Source organism: Taeniopygia guttata, chromosome 1A (genome assembly GCF_048771995.1).
Source record: "Taeniopygia guttata chromosome 1A, bTaeGut7.mat, whole genome shotgun sequence".
Lineage (NCBI taxonomy): Eukaryota > Metazoa > Chordata > Aves > Passeriformes > Estrildidae > Taeniopygia > Taeniopygia guttata.
This window is the reverse complement of record NC_133025.1, coordinates 65,573,688-65,592,391: the sequence shown is the minus strand read 5'-3', so window position 1 is coordinate 65,592,391 and position 18,704 is coordinate 65,573,688. Positions and strand designations below refer to the sequence as shown.

The window sequence follows — 18,704 nt, the reverse complement described above, 5'->3', positions numbered from 1 at the left end:
TGTGCTGAATTAAGCTGGGACAACAGCAGTGTGGTTGCAGGGCTTGTTTCCCCACTACCCTCCCACAATTTAATTTACAAGCTGCTGGACATTGTCCAACAGGAAATACAGTCTCACTGGGAAAATCCTCACAGTGGAAACCATCACAGCCTACAGGAGAAGTTACTGGCTTTAAATGGTAGAATGGATTCAAGTGAAATCTGGAAATGCTTCCAGGATCCCGGACAAAAGCCAATCCCTCCTGGTACCAGGTTTTGCTGAAGCTGAACTGCCTGGCACACCTTCCCACAGCACCTCAGTGGTGGACCAGGACCCAGTATGGGTGGCTGGGAGGCTAACCTGCAGAAGACCTTGCAGAACCAGGTGAGCTCAATCACCCCTACATTTCATGGGTGCACCCACTTTGGTTTGGGGGATTTTACACACCTTAAGGTAAAAGCATGATGTACTGCCAGTCTGGTCCCAGCCTGCAATACCCATGTGAGCACAGTGTGCACATGTTGTAGCATCAGGACTCCCACACCAAACCTTGGAGCAGTCTGAAATTGCAACAGAGCTGCTGCGTGTCACAGAGCCACAGACACAAGGTGAAAAGTCCCTTCTTTATCTATTTCCTCTGAAGAGGAAAAGTGAACAAGGATTGAAATTCCTGGGAGGAACTAAAGTAAAGCTACCTGCTGGACCATGGTTTCTTTATAAAGGATAAGTCATTTGACATATGCTGGGAAACCACACTTGGGTGCTTCTGCTGCCTGTGCAGGAATAAAAAACCTTGTAGGGCTATACATAGGATGTCTGCTCCAAGACCTGTTCCATTCCCAGTTACTGCAAATGCAGACAGATATAGTACCATGGTTGAGAAATGAGAGGTTCAACTGCTCCATGGATGATATTGCAATTAAAAGGGGTAAAAATAGAAGGTATCAGTTTACAGTGAACTCAAGTTTCTAGTTTGTGGAGAGCTGTCTGTTTTTAGAGACAGCAAAGATATGTAAACATTTTCTACCAAGCCAGAATGCTCTTCCTAAAGCTCCTATCTAATGTCTACTGAAACACTTAGGCCTCAGTGGCTCTAAGACCTTCAAGAATGGTCAGAAGTGAAAGAAAGTGAGTTCATAATCACATTTGTGGTGTTGATTTTTTTTTGTTTTGTTTTGTTTTTGTGTGTGTGTGCTCTAGGGGTTTTGTTGTTGTCGGGTTGGTTTGTTTATTTTAATGCTATGTCTGTGGAATGCACTCAGAGTGTACCCTTTCTAGAAACTCAGAGATTTATATGTTTCAGCCACTGCTGATCCGGTGTGACTGCATCACCAGGAAAGAAAAATGTTCTGGGTGGTTCAACTGAATACAATCTGAGATTTAAAAAAAGTCAAAGAAATGCTTTCGGCTTAACAAGTTTGCATCATTAAGACTTCTTGATGTGTTGTTAAGCTTTATGCCTCAGAGCTCTGCTGGGAAATGCTGTCAGCTTCTGGAAGGCTGGAGGTCAGACTGGAAAGCTCCTAAGCCTTGTCTGATATGTGTGGGGAAGAGCAGAGAGGAGGACCAGACTTCGAGGTGCAGGAACACGAACACCTGGGATGGTGCAGACTCCGAGGGCTGAGTGAGCCTGTCTCACAGGGCTCTGTGCTTGGCACACACAGGTTTGTGTGGCTCAGCGTGGCTCTGCTTGCTGCAAACCCCTCACCTGTGCCATCACTAACCCTGGGGGGAGCAGGGTGAATGATGTACCTGCACTGAGATTTGGGGAGTCACTTTGCAAGGCAACACCAGCTGTTGGCTTTTCAAAAACGATGTTCGACAGAAGCTGCTCCTTATAGAAAGGAGAAAGTCCTGAATACCCCAGCCATTGGAAGGCTGAGAGGAATTGGCTCTAGGTAAAGAAGAATGACAGGAGCCCAGAAGCAGGGATAAACACTGCTGGGTCGCAGTGACACTGATTTTGCAGCTGTATCTGCCAAAGCCCCGGGCTATGGTTGGCAGATGCGCATGCGTCTGTCGCAACAACCAGAAGGAAATGTTATTGTTACTCAGCCCCACTTCCTTAAGGGTCTGGGGCAGAGAGACACCCGTGGTCCCACAGAGAGGCTCGAGGGAGACAGCAAGGTCCAGATGTGCAGTGTGCAGTTCACAGGGAGCTCTCACAGGCCAGCTGTGGATTGCTTTCGAAGGCGTTGCTGCACTCGGGGCACCTTTGCCATGCAGAGCAAGGGTTGAGCAGCCTCACCCAGCCTGGCAAGCACAAGGCTGATGCCCTCAGCTCCTGATGGGGAGTGACTGGGCAGCCCAAGGACAGAACTGTGCCAGGGAAGTGACACATGCTGGGCTCTGACAGCCTTCCCAGGGTGCAACGGAGAGGGGAGGGTTGGACACACAGGAAGTTCATGTTTTCATAGCTTGTGGGCTTGGCTTTAAGGTCTGCTGGAGCGTTACCTGCTTGCACTTCATCATACTGTAAGTTGTGTTCATATCTTCATTCATTCATCTTTTTTCTTGTGTAAGGGAAAAGATAGCATGAGGTTGCTTTTTAAGTATAAAATTTTCTCTATATAAAGTTATTCCTGTTAAGATATAAAAAGCAAATGTAGAGTTGCAAAAGACCATATAGCAAGATCTTCAGCAAAATCTGAAGGACACTACCTGTCTTGCTGGCAAAACATTTCTATCTGCTTTTGAAGTGCTTCACCTCTGTTTATTTCTAGTTGGGGTTAGTTGATACGTGGAGAATCCCACCATGGAGCAGAAATGCTGGAAAATGAAAGGAAAAGTAGGTCACAAGTGGACATATCTGCAAGCTCATGTGATTTGGACAGACTGGGAGCCCCAGGTCTTGGCAGGGGAGCTGGCAGGGTTTAGCAGGGGTTATCAATAGTGGGAGTAGAGGGGAGAGTGAGTTGGGCAGCAGTGGAAAAAAGCTGCCTGGGAATGTCATCCTACCCCACTTCCCTGCTTTCCTTTCCATCTCCCCTCTCCCCACCTCCCTCCTCAAATTCCACCCTTCAAATCTGCAAACTTCAAATTCTTCAACCATGTCAATAGCAGCAGCGTCGTGGTGCTGTGAAGAGGGGGAAAAAAGGGATAGCCACGTCCAAAAAATCTCCTGGTAGTGCTGGATCTCTTGAATGCCCTGCAATGGGAGAGAAGAATAGTTTGGAGCATTTTTCTAGGAACAGGCCTGGCCGGTGTTGCTGCATACACAGGCAGTGCTGGAACGAGGTCTGTCTGTGAAGGAGACCCAGGTTCTTCCTTGCTCTTTGCTCTGGCACTCTGGGGCTGCCACGCCTTTGTTTTGTGGACCTTTGCACTGTAAACAGCTCTATGAGGGAGCTGCTGCTGTAAGGATTTCCTCTCATTGGCCTGCTCTAAATACCCTCCATCCCTGCCAAAGTACAAAGGGCGTCAGAGCTGGATACATGATCATTTCCAGTTTCTGTTTCAATACCGTGTTCAGATTCTTCAGGCAGCTCAGAATAGCTCTGTCACAGACCCTTGGAAGCTCAACTGCTGGCATCTTTTGGCTATGGATATGTGATCCATGATAGGCAATCTTGTAGGGGCAGTAAATTGGTGTGACATTATAAAAGTGTTGTCTGGGTCCAAAACTGGGAGATTAAATGGAGGGTGAAGCACAGCAGGAAGCAAAGTAAAATCCCATGAGCTGGCATTATTGGTGGCTACCTGTTTCATTTTCTTCTTTTTGTAGGTGCTGTGTCTAGGATAGAGTGCAGAATAGACACTTTGCTGGTAAGTAATGATACCCCCTCCTCCAAGTGAAAGCTACTTTCTCGCTCCCTATCCTCAACAGGACAGCAGGGACAAAATAAGATGGGAAAGTTCATGAGCTGAGATAAAGTCAAGGTGAACATTGGGCAAGACAGACTTGACTTGGGGGAAGTTAATTTATTGCCAATTCAAATAGATTTAAATTGTGAGAAAATAAAATTATTCCCCCTCTCCATGGATTCCCAGGTTCAGCTTCACTCCTTCATTCCTGACTTTTCTACCCTTTCCTACAAAAGCAGCGCAGAGGGGAAGGGAAATGGATGTTGTCCTCAGTCTGTGAGACTTGCCATCTATTCCTCCATCATTCTCAAAAATGTTCATTTCCCATGGGCTGCAGTCCTTCAGCATAAACGTGCTCTAGCACGGGTTCTTCTCCGTGGACTGCAGCTTCCCTCAGGGCCTGTCCACGTGCTGCAGCATGGCCTTCTGCATGGGCTGCAGTGTGGCTCTCTGCTCCATGGGGAGGGGGCACAGCTATCTCTCACCATGGCCATCTCTATGGGCTGCAGGGGAATCCTGGTGTCAAGTGTATTTTCTGTGTTTTTTAGGAAGATACATTTTAGGGAAAATCAGTGGCACGGGTCCAAGCCAGAGAGGTCAGGGTCATTTCTTCATATGGTGCTTACCATGTACCATAAACACCAATTCCTCAGTGCTGGGGCAAACCTGCACTTCCCAGCTGGAGGGGGTCTCTTTTTTTGAGAAGTGAATAGATTTCTGATCAGACCAGGGATACTGCACAATTTGACAGCTTTGGAAAAGACCCCTACTTTGATCTGGATTTTTTTTCCAATGCAGGGCAGAGCAAGCAGCCAGGTGCCCATCAGCTCTTCTGCACTTGTGTTGTCTCCCGACTCATCTGTTTGCTCCTGAAAATGGAGTATGTCTGGTGTTGGCTCGATGATTCCAACCAGTGGATTGAGTATGGGAAAGAGGTGAAATTCATCTGCTGTTCATGCCAAAAGCTTTTGTTAAGACATCTTTGGAGAGTTCTTTAGAGTGTGTTGTTCTGCAGCTGGTGTGTTCTACATGCGCCGCTGGGTGCCCTAGCAGTGCTGCTCCAATGCCTGGGTGGAATTGTCTTCTTAATTGTCCCTCAAAACAGGACTGGAACTCTGTGAAAGCTTTCAAGGGTCTGGCTTGGGAAGTGGGTGCATTTTCCAGAGCTGACAAACATTATTTGTCTGGAGCTGACCACACAGGCTGAAGGCTGCTTTGTTGCTGCTGTTAGAAGCAGCTGCGCTCGGTGGGGTACCCCCTCCATCTCTGTAGAACAGAGTGCTTGAAGCCATAGAGACTTACTTCAAACATCCTCCTGTCATAGGGGCCTGGGGAAACATTGATATTTCCCCACAGTGACACCTAAACCAAAGGTGGTTTCTAACAGGTATAATTTCCTTGTTCTTTCTGCAGCACCCAGGTCATGTCACTGCCACTGTAACATCTGCATTTCTGGAGAATGAATATCAAGCTGACAAGAATGGTGTTATTATTTTCAGGGCTGGCTCTCAGCAGTATAAGTTAGACTTTGCAGGTGAAGTATCTCCTTGTTTGAAGTTCATTGCACAGTGCAGCTTGCTTGAAGGTTTTCACACCATAACTGCATCTCTTTGAACAGCTCTTTTTCCTCCTGTAAATTTTCTCCAAGCAGAAATTGAGCAGTAGGTAAATTTCTCTAATATTTTGAGATGCCCCACTTGAGCTTCTGTACTTGGGCATCTATAGTCAAAAAAACATACCTGACAATATTGTACATTCAGAAGAAGAGTTGACAGTAATTGCTTCATGGCACCTTGGCTTATACATTTGTGTTTATACATCTGAAAAGGAAGAATTAGAAATCAGGGAGGGGAAAAAAAAAAAGGCACTGAAAAGTCAAAAGGTGAAGAAGTGAGCCTTTTGTGAACATCTTGCAAGCTACTTACAGGGAGAGAAAGCACAGTGCAGCAAACAAAAATTCAGGGCTGGTTACATAGAGAGAGAAATGGGAAAATGAAAAATGCTTTTCTGTTTCTAATTTATTTACCCGTCTTAAAACTCCTGTTAGCTTTCCAAACTTTAAATGTTTCCTGGAACGAGTAAAGAGTGGTGTTTAAAGGAGGAAACAATGGATAATTAGCCATGTCACCCAGCATCTGCTCTGTGATATTGTTACAGGACCAAGAAGGGAGGGCAGGCTTTGCTTTTAGCACCATGGAGCAGCCCTCTGCTGCCAGGAAAGCCAGGTTTGTGGCCCCCATTACACTGAAAACTCTTTCTTGCTGTAGGCCTGCCATCTGATGTGGTTTTCTCTGGCCAGCAGCCTGGATGTGAATACCAGTGCAGGTGCAGTTGGTGCTTGGTTGCCTTCAAGTTTCACAGCCTGTGCTAGCAGGTGGTTGACCTTGCTGATCTCCAAGTAGGAGCAGTGCAAGTGGGAATGAAGTTTGCACTGGTTGGGTGGGATAGAGAGAGCACCACAATGCAATATTCAGGGCTACCTTCTCTTTTATTTTTACTCAACGCGGAAGAGCCTGTCCCTAGACAATGAATTATCTCCTTATTGAGTTATTGTGTTTTTCTTTCAAGACATGGTCCAAACAAACGTGCTCTTTAACACTCAAAGAAGTGTTATTCGACTGCCTAGGCAGTCTGAAGATGGACAAGATGGAAGGTAATACACATTCATTGTTTAGCAATGTCTCTAGAGGACAGCACCTTTCTGCTAAGAAGTTCCTCCTACCTGCCTAGAATGCAATTTTATATTTCTTAAATTAATGTTTAGATACCTTTTCCTGACTGGTTTAACAGTACATTTTGCAGTGACAGTATTTGTAAATTATGCAACGCTTCTGTAAAACTCTCTGGAGGGATGTTTGCTGGCAGTCTCTGGCAGCTGTGAAAAACCACTAGAGCAGATCTGCCACACAAGGCTGACACAACTGTGCCGGGAATTTTTATTCCTTGATTTATGCCCCAGCACTAATAAATAACTGTGCAGCGATTAGGAGCAAGAAGCTGCCAATCCCAAGAGCTGTGGTGCATGTGGATGTCATCTCTTGGAAAGCTGAGGATAAACTAAAAATCAGAACAGGAAAATCCACTGAAATTAAGTGAATTACAGGCACTTACTTGAGATACCCTATCTCATGGCTTTTTCTAACAGAAGTTCATCTTAACAGAATTTGAGCACATCTGCTATAAATGTTATTTGTGCTACTGATTTATTATAGTAAGAGCTGTCTCTGCTTTAGAAACTCACCAGCAGACAGCGCATGGGAAGCTGAGGGTTCAATTAAAGTGTTGGTTGAACCAGAGGTGTGTTCATTCAAAAAGAAAACAAACTATAGCTCACGAATGGATGCCTGAGGACTGCTTTGGAGCCTGTGGTTAGATTCCCCAGAAGGGGGAGTTGGTTAGGAGTATCACCAGCTGACTGGCTCCTTTTTCTATTCTGTAGCCAAAACATGACTCTGTCACATCCTGTCTATCCTCCACAGTGGGACCAAACTGCATTACCTGATATCGGGTACAAGGTAGGACTTTCCAGGTCTCCAGAGGGTGGGTAGAGCTTTCTCCTGTACTGATTTTTCCAAGAGCATAATTCAAGGCAATTGAGATGTTACCAGCTTTTAAAATAAGCAGCTATGATGTGAGACAAGACTGACAGTTTCATATTCAGAACAGACGTGCATTTCCTGGGAGGCTCTCCGAGAGTGATGTGGTGTTATCTCCCCTATGATACCACACAGGGTAGGAAAGGCCATTGCTGCTCATACCTGTCCTTTGCACTCTCCCAAGGCACTTCATCCCCTGATAAACCAGATTAATTGGATCTTAAGGTGGTATTTCCTCTGTCAGTTTGGGGCAGGATGTTATTTGCTGTGGTAAAACTGCAACATAGCCCTGTAGGGAAGGTGCTAGAGTGTCAGATTAAGGTGAAACTTTCACTCTGCTTCAGCCTGAATGCTGCTGTGCATTTCAGCTTTAGGTTACTCTGAGCTAAAAGTAGTCCAGATGTGGAGGTTCATCCTCAAAAGGAAACTCATATGGGGGTGCACTGGTTTCTCTCAGCCAGTGCCTGTGCTTCCACTTGGGGAATGACGGTAAAGGAGGGTTAATAGGAAAAACTGAAGAAGCTTGTGATTTTTGTGGTAGGGATTTTCAGCAGATGTGAGGAGGTTGATGAGTCCTTTGGAAGGACTGGAGTTGTTACTCTCAGTAATACCTTATTTTTAGTGCTTTAAAAATTTTCAGTTGATACAGCTCAGCAGTGATTCCCAAGAATATAGAAAAATCAAGAGTCTGTTTCAGAAGACAATGAAAAATTACTGCATCAACCAACTGCAGAGGATTCAGAATCCAACACTTTGGGACATTTTTCAGTGGTTCGTATCTATTTTATTTCATTATCCTTACTGTATGAGAAGACTGGTATTTCCTGATCTGTTGCCCTCCATAGTCTACATTTGGAGCTGCCAAATTCAGCAGTCCGGCAGAGGTGAGGCTGCCACATATCTCTCTGCCCAGGTCTGGCTGGTGGCTCAGACTTAATGACTGCCCCAAAACCTGGCTCTCTGAGGCTTCTCTGGGACAGTCCTGGAAGGGGACTGGGGCTGCTCTCTCTGTGACTGAGTTGTTAACGTTGCATCTGTGTTCTTTTGTGTGTGTAGAAATGAGCCTTTTATCCCTAGCAAGATATGTAGTATGTGATTCTTGCTAGTGTTATTCAAAAAGTAAATTCCTTTCCTTCATCATAACTGAGCTTTGGTGTTTCAGGTTTATTCTTTTGGTTTTAGCCTCTTCCACATAGGAGACAGGAAAAAAAAAATCTTCACTGTGGCTTCATACAGCTCAGTTTTATAATGATATTTATGTATTCAGGATTTATGTAACATGGGAACTGACCAATTCCTAGTCAAGAGATGTTTGTCTCTTTACTCTCTCACGTGGTGTGAAGTTGTGGGTGACACAGTCCATAGTGCTGCTGAGAACTTTTTGTTTTGCTGGCAGGAGCCAGCTGTGCAGCAGGGTACCAGCAGAAGTGCAAAGCTGGCAGTAACTCCACTGAGAGTGGCTTGTGTCACTGTTCCTCCGTGACCCAGAAGTAGGAGGAGTTGAGTTGGAAAATTTTCCTTGTTTGAACCAGGAAAACAAGTAGTTCTCCTTTTTTTGTTGTTGTTGTCTCTAGGCAAAAAGAAAAGATGAAGAAGCTCCATCAATTGAAAGGGGTGAACGAGAGGCTCCTGTTCCATGGCACGAGTCCATCCCATGTGTCTGCCATCTGTGAGCAGAACTTTGACTGGAGACTCTGTGGAACTCATGGGACAATGTATGGAAAAGGTACAAGTGCAGAAGGGTGTAGGGACTGTAGCATCAGGGACTGCAGACCCCAGCCAGGCTGGGGGATGTGTGTTATGATGGTTCCTGACCCATGTACTTCTGCCCGTAGGGCACTCTCACCTGTATATATCTGCATTGCTTTAGGTAGCACCCACAGCAGCAATCCCATTCCATGAAGGGCTAAAAACACCTCTCTTTGCCTCAGGTACCTGCTCTTGGACAGGTGGGACTGGCAGGCTGATGGTGAAATGTGGACTGGAGCTTGTCAGTACTTCACAAAAAGCCACTGTGGGAACACCTGGCAAGAATGTTCCCACACACTGTCAGGCTAGCTGGGTTTGTTGGATTGCTGGCTGCCAAGGTGCTGTTAGCACATGTTTGTCCCTTGGCTGGTGTATTGCCTGACCTGTGGCATTTTCTGCTCCCTAGGAAGCTACTTTGCCAGAGATGCCAGCTATTCCCATGAGTACTGTTCCTCTCTCGGCGGGCGCTACAACATGTTCGTAGCTCAGGTTCTCGTTGGGGACTTTGTGCGGGGGAGCCCTGAGTACTGCCGCCCTCCGCCCAGGGACGAAAATTCAAACAGACTTTATGACAGCTGCGTGGATGACCCGACAGACCCTTCCATCTTTGTCATCTTTGAGAAGCAGCAAATTTACCCTGCCTATGTCTTGGAGTACAGCCTTGAGAGCAGCTGTGTGGTCCTGTAATGAATGGTGGAATGTCTTTTGAATTCACACTGAATAAATTACTCTTCGGTACAATTTTAAGAAAATGTTTGTTCAGTTTTAGTTGTAGCTTTAGAACACTTTGTAATGCAGCGAACCAGTATCAATCCCCTGATTGTTTTGGGGGCATAGTTTTTTTGTTAGGAGCTATTCTTTCCCCAGAAGCAGTGGCAAGCTTTAGCATTCACCTATCTTCAGGCTGGAATGGGGATGTACCTGCCTTGCATAGCATAATGCAGTGGCACCTGCTGAGTTAAAATGACCTTGATCCACTGATATGGTCACCTGGGGTTGATTCCTGCCTGTGATGGTGCTGATATGCCAAAGGGAGACTGGGAAGGGAATGTGGAAGAAGGAAAGTGAAAGTACCTACACCATGGTGCTCAAGAGACAAATCATGGCCTACCTTTGAAGAAAGGGAAGAATGGGAAGAAGCTCCTGCATCCTGAAGTCTTTGTAATTAATGTGGGCAAAGAACTTAGCTTTGTTTCCTGGTCACATTGCTGACATTTCTTCTTACCTTGTTCTGCTGTGTCAAGCCTGTCATGTCTCTGTGACACCCTGTCCTTCCTCTGTCCCCACTGGATTTAGGTCAAAAAAGCAGGGATATGGCAGCTGCTGAAGTTAGATCCCCACCATGCCGTGACACCAGCAGTGAGGAAGTCCATGGTGAGCTGAATGGTGGCACACAGCAGAGTCCCACCAGGGCTGTGGAGCCAGCTCCTGCAGCAGCGAGCAGTGAGACACAGGGGCTTTGTGAGAGCTGGCTGCTGGCACGGCCACCTCCTTCCCACCCTGCAGGCTGGCACTGGTGGTGGCAGTTTTGGATTACCCTGCTGCTGCCTGGCACTTCTGATGGTGGAGAAGTGCCCCACTGGTATGTGCTCCAGCTAGGCTGGGTGGTGGGGAAAGCTTGAATTGTGGTCATAGTACTTGAAACTTGGTGCATTATGGGATAGATAACTTTTGGGATGAGTGATAGCATGGAAACAAAAATGAATGGCTTATTTTAAAACAGTCATGATGTGTAAGTTGTAATTCTGCAGAGGAGTCACAAGTGGCTCACTTGTGTGTGCCATAGCCGGGAGGAACCAAGAGGAGGGCTGTGTGTAGGATCCCATCAGCTTTCCTAAAGCTGCCATCTTCAGGCACAGTCAGTGCCTTTAGAGAATTTTGAAAGACAGGTGACTGCAATTAGTGCCTAAGCTGCACTAATTCATGCACTTCTGTGTCTCACTGCATTTGCAGAAGGCTAAAGATTGTTCTTTTGCAAATTAGTGATCTAGTCTTGTCAGTCACAGGTGAGCAGAGAACTTTCCACGCAGTCAGGAAGTGAAAATGAAAGTCACTTGAAGTAACTTAAAATGGATGGGAAGGGACTGAACAGTGACCATTTTCAGCTGTCACCCTGCATTGGTCCTTGCAACATTCCACTGATCTCCTCCATGGCTTCATCAGCTTAAGGAGGCTTGGATGTGCAGTCTTTGGGCAGGACAGGGGCTGGGAGCTGGAGGGTTTGGGAAGAGTTTTGCTATTATACAAAATACTCTGTAGAATGATGCCTGGGTATAAATCATCTTCCTCCATTCTTCTCCTCCATGACAGAAGAAACCACCCATCATGAGGGAGAAAGTTATTTCCAGCCAGGTGGGTTTCAGAGCAGGATTACCAAAATCATCAGAGGCAGGAGAAGGTAAGGAAAATCCTGCTGAGAAGCAGGCTAGCCACAGGAAAAAGGGGGCTGTTGATCTGAAAAAGAGGACACCAGGCATAGAACAGAGGATAGGTGCAAACATGCACAGTTTGGAAGAAAAATAAGATTATCCAGTAAGTCAGAACTATTTCTGACTACAGGGAGAGTTTCCTCACAACCTCCAGAATTAGGTGCTGGGTGTTATATCGAGAAGATCAGGCAGGATCTGGTGTGAGCAGCTGTAACAGTGTGCAGTGGTGTGGCACTGCTGTGTGCTCTGAGGTGCTGGAGTACCAGATCTGATATGGGAGTTCTCCTTGAGGAGCCCACACTCTTTCAGGGTCACACTCTGGAACTCTCCCTTTGTGCTACTGCCCAAAGGAACATTCCTGTCTCCAGGTGGGTGCTGCTGCTGTTTCCTCCATGCTACTGCTGGATGGAGGGGAGCAGATGCAGGGAATTCACTTGCTTGAAAACTGACCTAGCCAAAACCCCCACAAAACCCAAAGCCAAAATACGGTGTTCAGCATGAGCGATTTCCTGTTCTGCTTGTGTCGGCACCAACAGAGAGCTGAGCAGGCTGCAGCATGATTTTTAACTGGTTTAAGATGATCCTGAACCTCTAGCCCAAGCACATCTGGGAATCTAGAGCTAAAAGACTCGGGAATAGTTCAGCCAGTGAGGCACTGAGAGCAAAAGCTGCTAGTAAAAGTGAAAAGCAACTTAATCTATGAATATTTCTTTGTGGGACTTTTGCTCAGGATCCTAGATTTGCTAAATCTTCTTCCCAACCTGAACCTCTGGCTGCCTCTGGAGTATGTGGGTGCCTTCAAAGTACTAAGCAGAAAGCATTCCTCAGCACCCTTTTAGATAAGAAATGCTTGCAAATTGTCAGCAACATGTCCACTAGCTGGCAGGCACCAAGAATGAATCTATTGGATTTTCATTCACTTTTTTTCCCCCCTGAAAAAAATTAAGATCTGTTGAGAAAGGGTTAAATTGTTTCTGACTCGAGCATGTGATTAACAGTTTCACAGTCACCATCAGCAGCTTCTCCAGTAATTTCTTTAGCAATTACTTTTCAGGAACCAGCAACTATTCATAAGGGTCAATGGATGCGTTTTGTACTCATATAAATAATGTATTTTTTTTATGTGTTCAAATGTACTGTCTTTGCCTGCAAGGATGTTAGCTCAAGTGATCTCTTCATCATAATGTACTTCTAATTGATTTTATTGTGGTTCTCTTAGGGCTTCGCAGCATGCTAAGCTTTAACACAGTTGGTTACATATTCATGCAACTGGTGTAGGCTTTCTATTAAATAACACCTCAGCAAGTTTTCAGGCTTTCTTTTCATTTACTGGTGCCGAGTTTGACTTCTTAGTATTTTTAAGAAACCTTTTAACAATTTTGACAGAATTTATTACAGGATGATTAAACTGCAGAAACCTAATGCTTGATTGAATGTGCTGAATGACATATTATTTTCCAAAACATTCAAACTGTTAAAAATCAACTTGAGCCCCATAACCTGGCATGACAACTGTATGGGTGCCAGGTGAAGAAAACACAGATATTGTTCTTGGCATGACATGCTCAACAATTGCATTATTTAACAAGGCTGTTTCTAGATTGAGGGAATAATGGACCCAGATCAGTGTGCTAATGATGGGGGCTGAGGGTTTGGGGAAGGGCAGGAGTCTTTAGTTAGGGGCCTGTAGGAGACAGCTCTCAGGCAAGAGCTTTTTCTGTTGTTCCTGTTCTTTTTCAGTGCCTGTTGTCTGGCATGTTGAGTCCTAGGCATGATTTCCCAGAGCAACTCAAACTGTCTTTACAAGGTTATTTTTACATATAGCTTACAAATAGGAGCAATAGGGAAGGCTGACCTGGTTCTTATCCATCTGTTCTTAATAAGCTTAGATTTCCCTTCCAGATGGTTTCCAGCGATGTCAGAGGGCCCATTAATTGGTGTGCCAGTGTTCAACTTAGAAATGCTTGGGAAATGTCTACACGTGATATCCCCACCCCTGGAGGAAGCTTTGTCTTTACTCACTCCCAAAAAGAAGTTTTATTTTAGTTTGTGTTCTGCAAATAATTTTTCTTGGTCTGTATCTTCAGTTTTGGTCTCCTTAACTGTATTTTATTTTCAATATCATTTTCCTTTTACTAGCTCCGAAGGAGGTGTTGGAAGTCACATTGGTCTCTGCTTAGACAATTTGTGCACCCTTGCTGCTTGCAGGCTCCTTCTGACTGCCTTTTGCAGATAGACCCTTGCAACTTCCAGTTTGTGTTTCTGTTAAAAAATCCTGAAGGTTTATGGGGTTTTTTTACTATGTTCTATAGTGTCCACCTCAAGCTGTGATCCATTCTACTGTCCTGAAAGCCAGCTGACCTTTGTTTTGCTTTCAGCTCGAGCAAGTTCTTCTAAGAGTCTTTTCATATCCTTTTTCCTCTTTGATTCTCATACAATATGACCCCATTTTAGCAGTGATACAACCTCTGCCTTCACATAAATTATTTGAATGAAGGTCCTCACAGTCAATCCTAATGTCTTTAAAAAATCCCTTTTTTGTTGTTTGTTTGTTTGTTTTGTGGAGTTTGTTTGTTGGTTAGTTTGGTTGGGTTTTTCTCTGAGCAAGTCAAATTCCTTACTAACAAAGTGTCCTCTGTACATTGCCTTAGTCAGAAATGTGATTAGTTTCACTGTAGGCTACTAACTAAACCTAAACTTTGAGACAGTGCTATCAAAATACTGTTTTCCTATCAGGATCTTCTCCACCTGCTGCTATGCCTGAACAGTCTGAGTAACTCAATGACATGTCCTGATCACTGGCTTTTCTTTTCCTTCTCAGATTGACCTTTGGATTGTTTTTCTCTTCTTCCCCTCAACTTTCAGTTCTACTTGTTCCTGTTACCATGTGGCATCTAGGCAGTTTCCTGAGCTGAAACATAATTAATGACACTCATAAGTAAAAAAGCTGCATTATATAACTGGGAAGACAACTTGCAGGACTCTTCTCTATCTAAATGCCATCAACCAACATAAAAATTAACATAATCCTCTAATGACTGTTAATTCAAGATGATTGTGAAAGCTGTTCATCAAGAGAAGCAGTTCTTTGCACTGGCATGAGCTACATGGAATGGATAGCCAGGTGGTCTATTCCCACACTTGTGGAGGTTTTATTAGGGATCTTATAAATAAAAACTTGACTTTTTATTAGGCAAGTTCAGAAATATTGACTTCTACAGGTAAAACATGGATAGCAACCAAATAATTCTATTGTTAACTAACCAAGCTCAGGTTAGTTAACAGTGCCTGTTCTGTGAGCTGGCACACTCAGAGGGCAGAAAATGGCATGCCTGGGTTTGAGCACAGGCAAAAAGAAAATCCGAACCTTTTAGGACTTGTTTTCTTCCCTAAGGATTTGGAGGCTGAACAGAGTTTGGGTTTCCCTCTCAAGACTACTGTTAAGCAAACTGATAATCTTTTTCTTCTCCCCCCGTGTCCGTGTGCTCTCTGCATGTCTTGTGTCTTGCCTCAGAGTCTCCCCACACACATTTTGATCTCTTCTGCAGCATCTCATAATTTCACTTATATCATTCATGAGAGGACTGTCAGAAGCTGAGACCTGAATGTTGTTTATTTTCTTAACCAAACCAGAGCCTTCCAACATTTCTTTTATTATTTTTTTAAAATATGTTGTGTGTGCATCTATGAGAAAAGTGCTCTTTCCTTTTGCAAATCCTAACTTACAGCAGAAAACAGTGTCAGAAAGCTCTCCTATGTGCTGGCAGTTGGATCATTTGGAGACCATTTTGGGAGCTGTGGTGATGTTCTCTAATCCTGTCTGGAACAGGAGAAGAAGGTAGCAAGTATCAGAGACTGCAGAGGTGTATGGGACTCTGGGGATGCACCATCCCACCGGTCCCCAACCATGTGTGCTGTGATGAGGAGGGAGAAGTGTCCAGGAAACAGCTTCTGATGGGAGATGGGGTTCAGCTGGATGCACTGGGAAACTCCAAGTTGTAGGCAATTACACCTCGTTAGCAAATAAAATGTTGTTCTGCAGGTCCTTTAAGCAATTTTTTTTTTCTGATGGATAATTACTTTTTTTTTTTTTCTTCCGTAAGTCTCCAAACTACTGTGCTCCTGTTTTAACCTCTATACAGTCAGAGAAGGCAATTCAGGCTGACCAGACTGGCACTCTCCAGTTTCAAGCAGATTATTGGAAGTATGAGATCAACCTCAAAGGTGAAGTATCTGTTTGCTTGATCTCTAAAGCAGGTGGGATGTGGCTGGTGCTGCAATGCAGCATGTCCTGCACGGGCAAGGCTTGCAGGCCAGGACACAAAAGGGGTGAAAAGCTCTTCACTGATTTTAAGCAGTCAGTACTACAGGAGCATGGAGGGGAGTGTGGAAAGAAGGGGATTCTCCGCTAAGCAGGCACAAGGATAAGTGCAGATGTTGGTGTAAGAAGGATACAGCCCACACAGAGGGAGATGTACAGGATGGGAGCTGAGGGTGGTTTTGGGAAGCCCCTGAACGTGGCTGCAGGACTGACTGCGCCGGGTCCCTTGAACTTTTGGTCTGGATATCTCCCAGAAGCAAAGAGCTCCTTGAAACAGGGCAAAACAAGGTGACGATCTGTTCTTCGGCTCTCACACAGGTCTTGATGTGCGTCTTCAGAATCACCGCGATTGACACCGAGAGTGGAGAAATGGCATGATGAAAGGAGAACACAAACCAAGCGTGCCCCAAAAAGGTGAGGTGAAGTTCCCAGGGTGGGGAAGGAGCCCTCGGGGCGCTGAGGGGAGGTTTCCCAGCCCTGCCGGAGCCGTGTCCCCGTCCCTAGGTGGCGGTGCCCGCCCGGAGGAGCCGGCCCAGCCCCGCTGAGGGCGGGGGCGGCTGAGGGCGTGCGGGGCGAGCCGGCAGCAGCGCAGCATTTTCGGGGTCCCGTCCCTCATGGGCATCTGCACCGCAGTCAGGTCAGCGCCCCATGCCCAGAAAGTCGCTGTTTAATCGCTGCTGCTGAGCAGGAGGTGCGGCTTAGTGCGGAGCGGGGCCCGCAGCAGGCAGGGCTGCGGTGGGTGTGTGAGGCAGGGCGCACCGGGGCGCCGCGGGGATGCTGCCCGTGCTTTTGGCACTGCCACATCATCATCTGCCTCTTTCATTGCCTCCATCCTTCTGCACTACCTGCCCATCGCCGCTGCCTGCTCCGTGGGCAGGGTGGAAAGCTGCCCGATTTAACAACCCCTGGGTTGAATACAGAGAACAAATCTCCCCATCACTCCCTTCCTGCTCTTCTTACCCCACAATGTAGGAAAGGCTGTATCATATCAGCACAAGAGGTGTACCAGAGCCCGTCCCTATCACTGGATGATAAAGGTGCCCAAACAAAATTAGGAGCTCAAGGCAGACTCGTAGCGATACTTTTCCATACTCCTCTGCCTGCCTGCAGCAAATTTTGGCTTGGAGATCTCCTGCCCCAGAGTTGGTATCTATATACGTAATAACCCTGGATGTGGTTTTATTTCGGTAATTATTCCATCACTTTTTAAATCTGTATACAATTTTACCCTCTGCAACATCTTGTAGCAAATATTCCCACAGCTGAACGGGATATTGCTTGAGGGAGGCTCTCCTTTGCCTTGCTTTGAACTTAGCACCTGCTAGCTTTGTTTAATAAAAGGGGTGTGGATATACTCCCAGTGCTTTCTTCGTCACATCACACATTTTTGCGTTTTTTCCTGATTTTCCTCAATGCTCCTAGGAAACACAGCTCTGAAAACAGGCTGCCTTTACAGATGGCTTGGGAATTTGTTGAAAATGCATTTCAATTTGAAAGTTCTGATGTGTGAGAAGAGCTCACTTTCTGCATACTTCTGCTGAAAAACAAATCTCAGAAAATCACCTGCTTTTCCCATCAAAACTGTCAAACCAGCCATTGCCATCTATAAGCTCAGTTGGAAATAGCTCCAGAGCCTGGATTTGCACTTTCTTCTTCTGGGGAGCCTCTATTCCACCTGAGACCACTCAGAGGAGGGTGAAGGGCATCAGGGAGAAAGGAGAGTGGCACTGCAGGGGTGAAGGGAGGTGAAATGCACGAGTAATCAGGTGGCACTGCAGCCACCAGTGGTCCTTGGTTGGGGGACACAGAGAGAAGCGATGGACATGAGAGAGACCCGCCAACCTGCTTTAAACTTTAAGAGGGTAAGCTTAAATTAGATGTTAGGAAGAGATTCTTTACTGTGAGGGTGGGGAGGCACTGGCACAGGTTGCCCAGAGGAACTGTGGATGCCTCATCCCTGAAACAGTTCAAGGTCAGATTGAACAGAATTTTTGAGCAGTCTGTGGAAGGTATTTCTGCTCATGGCAGGAGGACTGGAACTAGATCTTTATGGTCCCTTCCAACCCAAACTATTCTAAAATAGTTTCTAAAATTCTATTCTATTCTAAATATTTCTAAAATTCCATGAAACACATGAGGGGAACCCTGATACAGCTCAGAGACAAGCTTATGATATGACTGGTTTAAATCACTGTCTTCTCCCTGTAACATGTATAGATGTTAAATCCAACCTGTCTGTGACACCTTTGTGACCCAAAGACAATTTCTAACAAATATATCTCTCCTTTGTCCAGAACAAGGTGCTGCCCTTATAACTTCTGCAAATGTGGTGCCACAGTATCAGATTCAGCTGCACATTTTTGAATTTCAAGTGGATTCACAGAAATATGAGAGAGACTTCAAAGGTAAAAAAAAAAAAATCTGTGTACTTACCTGTTGACATACTTATGGGAGAACTAACTGCTATGCAGCTTTTCTTCCAAAATGCTACTTAAAATCTTTTTTTGCTTGAATGTGAAAGCAATGAGGGAACATTTCATGGAGTACAGGCAGCATCTATTAACACTGGAAGAAGGGAAGGGGAAGGAACTGAAACATAAAGAAAATGGAAGAAGTTTTGGTGAACTAATCAAAACGGGTGGCTCTAGTCTAAGTAGAGACTTTTTACGTCTGTCTCCTTGATATTATGACATGCTGAGCTAAGATTGTAATATGGGAGCCTTCCTTATATGTTTGTAATTAGGAATTAAAGGGCTGAAATAAGGATACATGTTGAAGGGAATGAAACTGGATAATTCAAGATGGTGTCCCCCTTGTGAACACACA

At 45.3% G+C, this 18,704-nt stretch overlaps 1 protein-coding gene and 1 long non-coding RNA gene across 11 annotated transcripts in view; both read left to right on the top strand.

The window, feature by feature from the left end:
* The first annotated feature begins 102 nt into the window (after window positions 1-102).
* LOC116807725 (protein mono-ADP-ribosyltransferase PARP12) lies at window positions 103-9,880 on the top strand. 10 transcript variants are annotated; one of them, XM_072923774.1, is made up of 10 exons: window positions 103-363; window positions 1,432-1,643; window positions 3,704-3,744; window positions 4,582-4,718; window positions 5,197-5,317; window positions 6,352-6,436; window positions 7,223-7,298; window positions 8,002-8,150; window positions 8,954-9,105; window positions 9,535-9,880. In XM_072923774.1, exons 4-10 carry the CDS (start codon window positions 4,659-4,661, stop codon window positions 9,813-9,815), a joined length of 924 nt encoding a protein of 307 aa, XP_072779875.1. In that variant the 5' UTR covers window positions 103-363; window positions 1,432-1,643; window positions 3,704-3,744; window positions 4,582-4,658; the 3' UTR covers window positions 9,816-9,880. The 10 variants fall into 10 exon arrangements, with proteins under 10 accessions (XP_072779875.1, XP_072779881.1, XP_072779874.1 ...); XM_072923780.1 differs by lacking the exon at window positions 1,432-1,643 and having other exon boundaries at window positions 3,704-3,741; XM_072923773.1 differs by lacking the exon at window positions 1,432-1,643.
* Window positions 9,881-16,306: 6,426 nt separating this feature from the next.
* The window catches only part of LOC121469149 (uncharacterized), a 177,408-nt gene continuing 175,010 nt past the window's right edge, over window positions 16,307-18,704 (top strand). The window contains exon 1 of the long non-coding RNA XR_012053730.1: window positions 16,307-18,283. This is a non-coding gene — a long non-coding RNA (uncharacterized lncRNA). The remainder of the gene's footprint in view (window positions 18,284-18,704) is intronic.

Excerpts from the sequence above, each read along its gene's own strand:
- LOC116807725 (XM_072923772.1), top strand. The coding sequence starts at position 2,746 with ATGCTGGAAAATGAAAGGAAAA. Across the intron at positions 5,318-6,351 it reads GTATAAGTTAGACTTTGCAG|ACATGGTCCAAACAAACGTG; the intron begins GTGAAGTATCTC and ends TTTTCTTTCAAG. Across the intron at positions 6,437-7,222 it reads GAAGATGGACAAGATGGAAG|CCAAAACATGACTCTGTCAC; the intron begins GTAATACACATT and ends TCTATTCTGTAG.